The sequence below is a fragment of the Mandrillus leucophaeus genome, unplaced genomic scaffold (assembly GCF_000951045.1).
Source record: "Mandrillus leucophaeus isolate KB7577 unplaced genomic scaffold, Mleu.le_1.0 Scaffold3, whole genome shotgun sequence".
NCBI lineage: Eukaryota > Metazoa > Chordata > Mammalia > Primates > Cercopithecidae > Mandrillus > Mandrillus leucophaeus.
In genome coordinates, this window is record NW_012103142.1 from 3,405,608 (window position 1) to 3,417,419 (window position 11,812).

Below are 11,812 nucleotides of genomic sequence, written 5' to 3' on the forward strand. Positions count from 1 at the left end.
CCCCCCCCCCACACACACACACACTTGGAGAGAACTAAGAAGATGCAGAGCTAACAGTATCTTTTGGTGTGTGGCTTTAGCCAGCAGCAGCAGAGCTAGACTGAGAGAATCAGACAACTTCCTGCCCTCTTCCTCCCAGGCTACATGACTGGCTAGAGCATTGCTAATTTCCAGATAGCACCATTTTCAGATGTCAGTACTTTGGAATGTCGACACTGTTTCCATTATTTAGTCCCATGTTTTGTTCCTGTCACCCACTCCCACCACTGAATAGGTAAGTTGACTGTAGATGAATAATATACTAAAGCCACCATTAAAGTAAACATTATAAGACTTTAAATATGCATGCCTTTGACCTAGCATTCTCACTTCTAGGAATTTATCCTAAGGAAAATAAGTATATGGATAAAGAAGTTAGCATGAGATTGTTCATTGCATCATTTATTTAGAAAAGCAATGAAACAAACTAAATAGCTAACCACTCTTGGTTTCCTGATCAATAAATAATGGTATAACCTTACAACAGTTTCCCATACTGCTTTTAATATTAGAGTATAGGCTGGGTGCAGTGGTTCATGCCTATAATCCCAGCACTTTGGGAGACCAAAGTGGAAGGATTGTTTGAGACCAGGAGTTCAAGACCAGCCTGGGCAACATAATGAGATCCTATTTTTACAAAAATAAAAAAGTTAGCTGGGTATGGTGGCACATGCCTGTAATCTCAGCTACTCAGGAGGCTGAGGTGAGAGGATTGCTTGAGCCAGGCATTCCAGGGTGCAGTGAGCTATCATGGTGTCCAGCTTGGGTGACAGAACAAAACCTTATTTGAAAAAACAAATTAGGTTATAAATGAATATTTGTTGACCTAGAAAAACATTCACAACAGATTAGGTGAAAGAAGCAAATTACAAATAGTATGTATTGTATGACCCTTTATAAGTATGAATAAAAATAAAATACATAGTTTAAGGAGACAGACCAAATGTTAGTCACTAGGAGGAGGGATTCTAAGACATTTTAATTTTTTTTCTGCTTATCTGCATTTTTAAAAGTTTTTCCATAATAAGCATGTCTGAGTTTTGTAATAAGAACAAATTTCCTTGCTTCCCTCCCAGGGGTGGCTTCTGCTGGGAGATCAGGCGTTCCTGGCTCCCAGGCATCATGGGAAAAGCCATTGACCCTTGCAAGGTGTTAAGCTGCTCACTAAGAATTCCCTGCCCCGGCTTGACTCCCCATCCTGACTGGTCTTATGGGCGAGACCTCAGTGATCCAACACCTTGGTATCCAAATGAGCAGTTGCTGCATCACCTGTGAGTGGGTTAGCCTCTGCCCTCCCTTGAGGGCAGACACTGTTTACCACTGTTGGCACATGGTAAGTCTAACCTTACTAAAACTGTAGGGCCTTTCTGCCTCCCAGGAGCACCCTCCTCTGTAGGAGGGTAACAGCTATGATGCTCCATTGCTTAGGGCAGTCCCTACTACACATAAGCAGGTGTAATTCTGAAGGTTGGAAGAAAAAAAAAAAAAGGCTGTCACCATGGCAACCCAGGCTTGCTCAGCCTCTTCATTCCTGAGATCAGTCCAAATCCCAGGGAAAGAAGGTGGGGTATGGAGTCAGAAAAATCACTGCCTGGCTGCCTGACCTCAGGCAAGACACTTACCTTTTCTCTGTGTGAGTTTCTGCATCTGTAAAATGGTGCTGAAGCTTCTTATCTTACCTCCAGGACTGGGGTGAATAATCTGTAAACTGTAAAATACAAAAGAAGTAGGGCATCCTTAGTTTTGGCTTGTCCCCAAATTGCCATGTGACTTTGGGCAAATCACTTAACCGCTCTGTGTCTCAGCTGCTCTGTTTACAAATAGGCGAGTAAGGCACACTGATTACTTCCCAGATGTATTGCAAGGTGCCTGTGAGAATCCCAGAATCTCAAAACTGGAAGGAATCTTAGCCCTACCACTCATGCAGGAATCTTTTTGATAAACTCTCTGACAGAGGTACTTATCCAGCCTCTGCCTGGTTACCTCCCATGGCGGAAAACTCATGACCACACAGCTTCCCTTGTAGCCATTGCTACATGACACTAACTGTAAGAAAGTTCTTCACTATAGCGTATTACAGCATGTTTTACAAATAAATGTTTGTTTTAAAAAGTTAGCAATCCTTTCCAGAGCTATCTTCACTCCTGATTTTCCCAAAGGCTTGCACAGGGTAGAGATGAGCAGTGGTCAGCAAAAAGTAGGTGTGGGCTCAGCTCCAGAAGAAGCTTTTGGCTTAGCGTAGTAGAAGGAGCCCAGGCTCTGGGGTCACACAACCTAGGTTGAAATGCTAACTTTATCCACTTACTAACTGGCTGACGCTGACCCTGGGAAAGTTATATTACCTAGCTGAGCCTCAGTTTCCTGATCAGTAAAAGGAGGATAGAAATACCTATCTCCCAGTACTGTTGTGGGAATTAAGCAAGTTATCACTTCTTATTAAGCTGACAACACAGACTTCCCTGGTGGGATTCTGGGGACTTGGGGTGGGGAACATCACACCCTCTTCTGCCACCCTGAATAGCACATCTGCCCTCTGAGCACATGGCACAGGCGAGCCTTACATACTCCATATCTCAGGGTCATCTCCCTCTCAGACCTGGACCAGGGCCATAAAGGAAAGGTGACGCAATGGTTTCAAGACAAAGTTCACCTCCTCCACGTGATTCACCGGCCCAAGGCCAGCACCCCCTCCCTGCCCACAGACTCAATGGGCACAAAGCAAGTATCCCAGGGCATCACTTGGGAACAGCTTCCAACTGCACCAGTGTTTTCATAGGAATCTCATACAGGATCCCAGAACTGTGGTCTGGCAGTGGACTTCCAGGCAGAGTGACAAGAAGTTGTGGAAAGCTATTTGGGGTTGGGGTAAAGTGTTCCTTTAGCTGTTGATAAGAAGGTGTCTGTCACGTAGCGACTCCTGGACAAAGGTCAGGACGCCTGGGTCCAGCTCCACCATCGCCTAGCTCTGGGCTCTCTGGAGCCAGCGACTTCCTTCCTCAGTGTCTTGCTTTCCTCATGTGCGGGACAGCAGGCCGATTCCTGGGGCTTTCCCAGCTCCCGAATTCTAGGTTTCCCCATTTGTTGGATGAGTTGGAGAAACCACCCTAGACCTCCCTTGGCCCCTGGCCACTGGGTGGCGCCGACCACCCCCTCTTCTCTGCTTCCTTCGCAGATGAGTACCTCAGAGTCCTCAATGTGGGTGTGGCTGAGGTGAAGAAATCCTTCCTGGGGCCCTTGTCCCCGTCCTGCAAGATGGTGCAGATGATGAGGCAGTTTCTGTACCGGGTCCTGCCCGAGGACTCCTACAAGGTCACCACGGGAAAGCTCCATGTGAGCCTCACCCGCTTCACGGACGGGGAGAGTGTGGTGGTTTCAGAGTTCACGTCCAAGGAGGAGCTCATTGAGGCAAGGGGGCTGGGAGGGAGGGCGGGCCAAAGAGGGGGCGTGGGAGGGCTGCTCCTGCTCTCTCTCCACCACCCAGCCCGATGCCTCACCCATCTGCCTCACTTCCCTAGTCCTGCCCTTGCTTCATGCCCCCAGTGTCTCCCTGTGCAAGGTGCAGTGTTAGATGAGATGGACACAGAAGCCCAGGACAAACCAGGCTTGACCACCACCCTCAATGCTTCGGCCTTCACGTCCGTCCTGTCCGGCCCTCTGTGCTAAGCCTGAAGCTTCCCAGAGGCCCAGGTGTGACCTGCAGAGGGCCCGGGGCTCTTTCAGGGCCTTCCAGGCTGGGCTGCCCTGCATCCTCTCTGAATTACTCACAGTTTGTGAGAACAGTCAGGGGAGACGGGCCCCCATGCCCCCTTTCTGCCCCCTCACTTCCAGTGGCTCTTGATAAGGGATTGAATTGCTACCAAATCAGTTATCACTTAGAAAAGTGCATGCTAGGCCGGGCGCGGTGGCTCAAGCCTATAATCCCAGCACTTTGGGAGGCCGAGACGGGCGGATCACGAGGTCAGGAGATCGAGACCATCCTGGCTAACCCGGTGAAACCCCGTCTCTACTAAAAAAATACAAAAAACTAGCCGGGCGAGGTGGCGGGCGCCTATAGTCCCAGCTACTCGGGAGGCTGAGGCAGGAGAATGGCGTGAACCCGGGAGGCGGAGCTTGCAGTGAGCTGAGATCCGGCCACTGCACTCCAGCCTGGGTGACAGAGCGAGACTCCGTCTCAAAAAAAAAAAAAAAAGAAAAAAAAAGAAAAGTGCATGCTAATCCTGAGTGCACTGCCCTAAGCTCATTAATATGAACTTCAGTTATGAACAATGATTGCTGGAGAGGGCTGCAGATAGGTCCCATTGTCTTTCGGGACAAAGGGGTCAAGCTGCATGGCCTCCACCCCACATCTCCACTCTCCTTCCTTCCCCACATACAGGGCCTTTGCCTCCTCATCTGCATCCCATACTGGCCTGGCAGTAATCCTGGGGATGAGGGATTAATAGGCAGTGTGCACGGACACCTCCTCCACTCCTCATGGCCCCCTGGGTTTATCAGCAGCCGGCTCTTCCAGATCTGCCTCCTCACGCCCACCCCCGTTCCGACTTCATCGCCCACTGCTGCAGTTTTCTCTCCCCGGCCCTCTCCCCCACCTTCCATTCCTACCATGCCAACCCTAGCAAACCACACACAAGCCAGACCTCTGGGCCTTCGTACCTGCCGCTCCCTCTGCCCGGGATCCCCTCCCTCCTTCCTACGCTGCTTCGCCTGCTGCTGAAACCCAGTCTCTCCCGCCAGGGCACTTGCCTTCATCCCCTCCCACCCTGCCTGCACCCCTCTTGTGGAGCCACAGTGCCCATGCTCACCCCCACCAAGCCCCTGTCACCTCACTGCACCGTCACCCACTTGCTCACTCCCCCCTGTAGGGCACTCCCAAGGGTGGGCCTCTCAGCCTCCTTTGCTGACACACATTAGTGGTTGTTGAATCCCACTGGATTCATGAAAGTTCAGCATCAGAAGGAACCCTGAAGCTATTGAGGACCCCCTCCCACTTTAATGCTGGGATGTCAGGGCCAGACGGACCAAGTAGGTTACCAAGGACCCCATTAGTGAGGACCAGGCCAGGAATTGAACTCGGAGCTTTGCTTCCCAATGCGGCACCTTCACTTAGGATTTAAGGAGGTCCGGCCTGGTGGTGGATGGCCCAGCAGCTGACAGACGAGCCGTCCCCACCCCGCCCCCCGGGCCTCCGGCATCTCAGCCCTGTTCTCTCCATACAGGCCCTATACTGCAGCTGCTTCGTCCCCGTGTACTGCGGCCTCATCCCCCCGACTTACCGCGGTGTGGTGAGTGCTCCATCATGGTGAGGGGTGAACCGGGATCCAGGGGACCTCGGGTCCCTGTGACTCACACCTGGGGGAGCAGGAGGGTGGTCTCAGAATGCAGTGGGAGGACCTAGAGTTGGAGAATTTCTCGTGTTGTTACTCAGAATTCCCAATGTAGATGGCTTTCTGGGTCTTTAAGATGAACTTCTCCAGCTGGGGTGGGCTCCTCTCTGGATCCGCCTACCCACTGCCGAGCCCGGCAAATCAAGGCTCCATAGGCTTGGCAGGCTTTCCCAGACTTCTCGGAACAGAGGAGGTGGACCCTGAAGCACTGGGACCTGGAACCTCAAATGATGAGGATGTTTTCTGAGGCCCTTTAGGCCAGGGCCTTACAGACTTTAATGTGCCCGTGAATCACTCGGGGTCTCGTAAAACTACACAAGTTCTGATCCAGGCGATCTGGGGCAGGGCCTGAGGATCCGCCCCTAACCAGCCTCAGGTGCTGCCCATGCTGCTGGTGGGTGGGCCACACTCTGAGTAGTGATGGTCTAGCTCATGCCCCTTCCTCATTTTATATGCAGAGAAAGTTAGGGCCAGAGACTAGGATTCAGGTAGTAGATGGAGCCCGTATTGCACGTCAGCCAGCCTGAGAGTTAGAGCCTCAGTATTTGTCATCCTTCATTCATAGGTGAGAAAACAGAAGCCCCAGAAAGGACGGGGCTCGTGGGTGAACAGGTGGTGGGGCTGTGGCAGAGGGGCACGTCTCCTGCTTTACCCAGAGTATGGGTCCCCTGCACACAGAGCCCTGGGAGCCCCAGTCTCAGCGCCACTAAGATAGTGGAGGGAGGATCAGTGCAGGACAGAGCACCAGGCTGGGAGTCCAGAGGCCAGTGTGGACTCACCAAGTGACCAGGGGCACACCACACACCCACCAGGACCTCCATCTCCAGGCTTATCCCCAAGGGTCTTCTGGACCTTCCTTGATGGGCCCTTGAAGCTGGTACCATGTCCTATGGGCCATTTCGAGGTACTCCGAGTGGGGCTGAGAACTCTGGCCCCAGGTGAGCATTTCTCACTCTGTCCCACACAGAGGTACATTGATGGGGGCTTCACAGGCATGCAGCCCTGCGCCTTCTGGACCGACGCCATCACCATCTCCACCTTCAGTGGGCAGCAGGACATCTGTCCCCGGGACTGCCCCGCCATCTTCCACGACTTTCGCATGTTCAACTGCTCCTTCCAGTTCTCCCTGGAGAACATCGCCAGGATGACCCACGCATTGTTCCCCCCGGACCTGGTGGTGAGAGGCAGGAGGGGTCTGGGGAGTAGGGGAAGGTACCAGGGACTAGGGGTGGGGTTAGAGAGCCACTGGGGCCCGCTCAAGTTCCATCTGAGTCTCCTCCCCTCAAATGATCCCTTAAACTTCCTCCTAGACCTGCCTACTGGCCTTGCTTCTAACTAGCTATGTGACCTTGAACAAGTGCCTTAAGCTCTTTCGGCTTCAATATTCTCCCCTGTAAAGCGAGATGATGTCAGAAGTGCTGATAGAAATATTAACTGAACCCTTCCACTCAGACAGTTCATGTACCAAAGCAAGGGTCGGCAAACTGCAGCCCACGGGCCATATCCAGCCTATGGCTTGTTTTTGTACAGCCTGTGAACTAAGAAAGGGGTTTCCATTTTTAGAGAGTTATGGGGGAAAAAAAGAAGAAAAAGAAAAAGAACATTAGGCAGAGACTGCATGTGGCCAGCAAAGCCCAAAATAAGTATTTACTATCTGGCCCTTTACAGAAAAGGCTTTGTGGGCAATACCTCATGTAATCCTCTAGCATCCTCTGTGACCAATATTATTGCTGTCCCCATTTTGTAGATGAAGAAATTGAGGCTGTGAGAGGTGAGAGCAACACAGCCAATAAGGGGCAGCCCAGAGACCTGAACTCAGGCTCCAAACTTTGCTCTTCATATGGCCCCAATGCACCTCATCTGGTTCTGCCATGAGCACCCAACACTTTCCCGCCCAGGGGAGGCTGAGGATCTACCTTGAATAGTGTCACTCATGAACGCAGCATCACTGGGGCGTGTGACCAGGAATTGCTCCCCAATTCTTCTTAGTATATAGTGAGGGATGGGACACTGGATGGGTACGTTTTGAAAAGTCCATCAAATAAAGTTCAAGAGCAATGGGAGTAGCAGCCCTGGGTCGGGGGAACTGTGGCTTCCTTCATCACCACAGCCTTGGTTATTCTCCTGGTGCCCCGCCCCCAGATCCTGCACGATTACTACTACCGAGGGTACGAGGATGCAGTTTTGTACTTGAGGCGACTGAGTAAGTACCGGTGGGGCCCCAGGCAAGGGCAGTGTTGGAGGGTAGCGACAGTTCAAACAGTAGAAGGGCTGAGTGGAGGGGTATTCCCCCCAAATTTGTGACCTGGAGATGCCCTTCACCTGGGAGAGCTGGAAATGGGGGTGGGGATCTAACAGGCTGCATCACCCAGCCCAGACCGCTGGGTCTAGAAAATAGGATCTCCATGTAAAGAGGGCTTTGGGGTTAACTAAGGGCACAGTGTCTAGGACAGTTGTACATGTATGTTTATGAATGTAAAAACTCTATTTAGGAAATCCAGAGTTCAGATCTCCCTGGAGAATTCCATTTTCATGTCATTTCATTCTCTTCCACTTTATTCTCTTTCCAGTAAAATTGCATTATTAAGGTAGAACTAGATGTCACTAGTTTATATTTGCGTAAGACTCTGAGTGACCAGCAAATCACAGAGAAGAGCCTTTGCCCTGTGTAGGTTTGGAATGGTGGTCCCTCCACCTATATATTCTCTGTGCTTTATCAGGGTGGAAGAAACAATTCCAATGACATGTCTTTTATGTGCTAACTCCATGGCAAACATCTTTGTTACAAGAAATGAACAAGACTGGATGTGGTGTCTCATGCCTGTAATCTCAGCACTTTAGGAAGCCAAGGCAGGAGGATCACTTGAGCCCAGGAATTTGAGACCAGCCTGGGCAATTGTGAGACTCCCATCTCTACAAGAAATTAAACAGTTAACTGGGCATGGTGGCACATGCTTATAGCCCAAGCTACTTGAGGTCAAGGCGGCAGCGAGCCATGACTGCACCACTGCACTCCACTCTGGGCGACAGAGTGAGACCCTGTCTTTTTTTTTTTTTTTGAGAAGGAGTCTCGCTCTGTCGCCCAGGCTGGAGTGCAGTGGCCAGATCTCAGCTCACCACAAGCTCCGCCTCCTGGGTTTATGCCATTCTCCTGCCTCAGCCTCCCGAGTAGCTAGGACCCCGCCACCACACCCGGCTAGTTTTTTGTATTTTTGTAGTAGAGATGGGGTTTCACCGTGTTATCCAGGATGGTCTCGATCTCCTGACCTCATGATCCACCCTTCTGGGCTTCCCAAAGTGCTGGAATTATAGGCAAGACCCTGTCTTTAAAAAAAGAAAGAAATCAGCAAAAGCTTTGCCATATTTAGAATCAATTATTTTCAGAAAAAGGGATCACTAGATCAAAGGGTTTACCTAATGTTACATCAGAAGCATTTTCCTTGTTGCCACACGTCTTTGTGACTGTCTTTTTTGGCAGTTGTATAATATTCCATCATAGCTGTACAGAAAAATTTGCTTGATCATTCCTTTGAGTTTCCAAATGTTTGTGATTATGAGTAATTCTGTGGTAAACTTTTTGTGTATGTAGCTTTAAAAAATACTCTGTGGGTGAGATTAAGGGGTTGGATGAGATTTTCTTCCTAGGAGGTGTTCACTTATTTTTCCCTTCTTCAAAATTCCTTCCTGCTTCCCAAACTCCCCTTATCCTGTCTCTGCTTTCTCCTGGGTCCTTTCTCCCAACAAGGGGGGTGGACAGGCTGGACAGATAGGAGAGCAGGATGGAGAAAACCTGGGCTCTAGAGGCAAGTAGCTCAAGGCCCCCACCTCACCCATAGCTGTGTGACCTCTGGATAATCGCTTCCCCTCTCTAAGGCTTGGTTTCCTAATCTATGAAAAAGGGGGTTTAGATCCTAGCTCCTGACACCTACTAACTGTGTGATCTTGAGCAGGTAATTAATCTCCTGGGGCCTCAGTTTCCTCATCTGTAAAAGGGGCCTAATCATGGAACCTTATGGTTTTATTTCGAAGATTAAAGGAGCGAAGCCACAAGACCTTAGCACAATGCTCAAATAAATGGTAGCTCTCATGAGACGTGCTGAGTCCTAGCCACAGTCAGTCCAGCCTACTGCTGGGTGAAACCTGATGGTGGCACATCAGGAATCCGCCCCCAAAATTGAGCCAGTATATGGATGGGGCAGGTTTCTTCAGTGGCCCTGGAATCACTCCAAGTAGGAACAGATACAACTCCTAAGGGAGAAGTGGTCTCGTGCTGACTACCAACTATTTTTGCTTCCTCTTCCAATTTGCCAGTGTACAGCACGGCTTTTTCAGCGCAGATTTCACCTCCACCACCTCAGTCCTCTTGGATTTGGTGGGAGTGGATTTTTCTCCCTGCATCAGATGTGAACAGGAACTACTGACACATACTGAGAAATTGCAGTTGGTCTCCAGAGCCACACCCTTATCCCTACCTGCCATCTGGGAACAGAAAATGGGAGTCCGCCTGGCCTCCCTCAGGCTGCTTTCTGGGTGGGGGGTCACCTCCAGTAGGAAACTATACCCCAAAAGGTGTCACCCTCCATTTCTCAGCTCACATTCTCACAACCTCTTTCTCCTCCCTCCCAAGGGAGGAGAATTAATTATTCCTGCTGCCAGGCAAGCCACTCTCTCTACACTCGGCCCATCCTGGCAGCGGCCTCCTGCCAAAGGGAAGGGCAGTGCACGCTGGCGTGCTTGAAAATCCGCATTCCCCACACAGATGTATGAACGTGGGTGCTGAGTGAGGTTGGAGCTCAGAGGATGCCATGTCTAAAATATCCATCCGGCATTCAGGCATGCCTGGCCAAACCTCTTTTCCGCCTTCCTCCCCGACTCCCTTCTTCCCTCTCACAGTTTGGTAAGTGTCTCCCTCTCTGTACACACACACACACACACACACACACACCCCTGTGAAACCATCACCACAATTAAGATAGTGAATAATTCGTCATCCCCAAAATTTCCTCATGCCCTTTCATGATCCCTCCCACCTTCCCTCACCCCCTGCCTTTCCCAAGCAACCCCGATCTGCTTTCTGCCATCACAGATTAATTCACTACAATGTGAACTCTTTTTTTAAAATCTGAATTATTTCACTCTGCATAATTATTTTGAGATTCATCCATGTTGTTGAATATATAAATAGTTTGTTCCTTTTTGCGTTTCGTGCCACTGTATGAATGTACCACAGCTCACCTACTAAAAGAGTTGAATATACCACTGTATGCATATGCCACAGCCCATTTACCCATTCCCCTGTTGATGGACATTTAGGTCATTTCCAGATTTGGGCTATTATGGATAAAGCTGCTGTGAACACTCATACATGAGTCTTGGTGTGGACATATGCTTTCATTTCTCTTGGGTAAATACCTAGAAATGGAATGACGGGATTGCGTGGTACATGCATGTTTAACATACATCCACAAATATTTTAATTGTGGTAAAAAAACACATAACAAATTTTAAGCACGTAGTTCAGTTGTGTTAACTATGTTCATATTGTTGTGCAGCAGATCTCTAGAATGTTTTCATCTTGCAAAACTGAACCTTTACACACATTGATCAACAACTCCCCCTTTTGTCTTCCTCCAGCCCCCTGCAACCGCCATTCCACTTTCTATGCCGATGATTTTGACTACACTAGGTACCTCATATAAATGGAATCATGCAGTATTTGTCTTTTTGTGACTGGCTTATTTCACCTAACATAATGGCCTCAAGGTTCATCCTTGTTGCAGCTGTAGCATGTGACAGGATTTTCTTCCTTTTTTGAGACGGAGTCTCGCTCTGTTGCCCAGGCAGTGGCACGATCTCAGCTCATTGCAACCTATGCCTCCTGGGTTCAAGCGATTCTCCAGCCTCAGCTTCCTAAGTACCTGAGACTACAGGTACATGCCACCACGCCCAGCTAATTTTTGTGTTTTTAGTAGAGATGGGGTTTCACCATTTGGCCAGGATGGTCTCGATCTCCTGACCTCATGATCCGCCCGCCTTGGTCTCCCAAAGTGCTGTGATTACAAACGTGAGCCGCCGCGCCCGGCCGATTTTCTTCCTTTTTAAAGCTAAATATATTCCACGTTTTCTTTGTCCATCCATCTGACAAGGGACACTGGGGTTGCTTCCATCTTTCGGCTATTGTGGATAATGCTGCAGTGCCCATGGATGTATACATGTCTCTTCCAGATGCTATTTCAATTCTTTTGGATATATAACCAGAATACATGTTTGACTTTTTAATAAACTGCCAAATGGTTTCCCAAAGCAGTTGTACCATGTTTCATTCCTACCAGCAGTGGATGAGCATTCCCATTCCTCCAAAACTTTTGGTCTTTTTTTTTTTTTTTTTT

The 11,812-nt window shown here is 49.5% G+C and overlaps 1 protein-coding gene across 2 annotated transcripts in view; it reads left to right on the forward strand.

Annotated features, from left to right (window-relative positions):
- Positions 1-11,812, forward strand: part of PNPLA1 (patatin-like phospholipase domain containing 1) — a 37,856-nt gene that overhangs the window by 17,853 nt on the left and 8,191 nt on the right. The window contains exons 2-5 of one of the 2 annotated variants that reach the window (XM_011986584.1): positions 3,212-3,444; positions 5,256-5,321; positions 6,391-6,600; positions 7,566-7,626. In XM_011986584.1, the coding sequence (XP_011841974.1) occupies positions 3,212-3,444; positions 5,256-5,321; positions 6,391-6,600; positions 7,566-7,626 (570 nt within the window). Of the gene's footprint in view, positions 1-3,211; positions 3,445-5,255; positions 5,322-6,366; positions 6,601-7,565; positions 7,627-11,812 lie in introns of those variants that run through there. The other variant, XM_011986585.1, reaches the window with a different exon arrangement.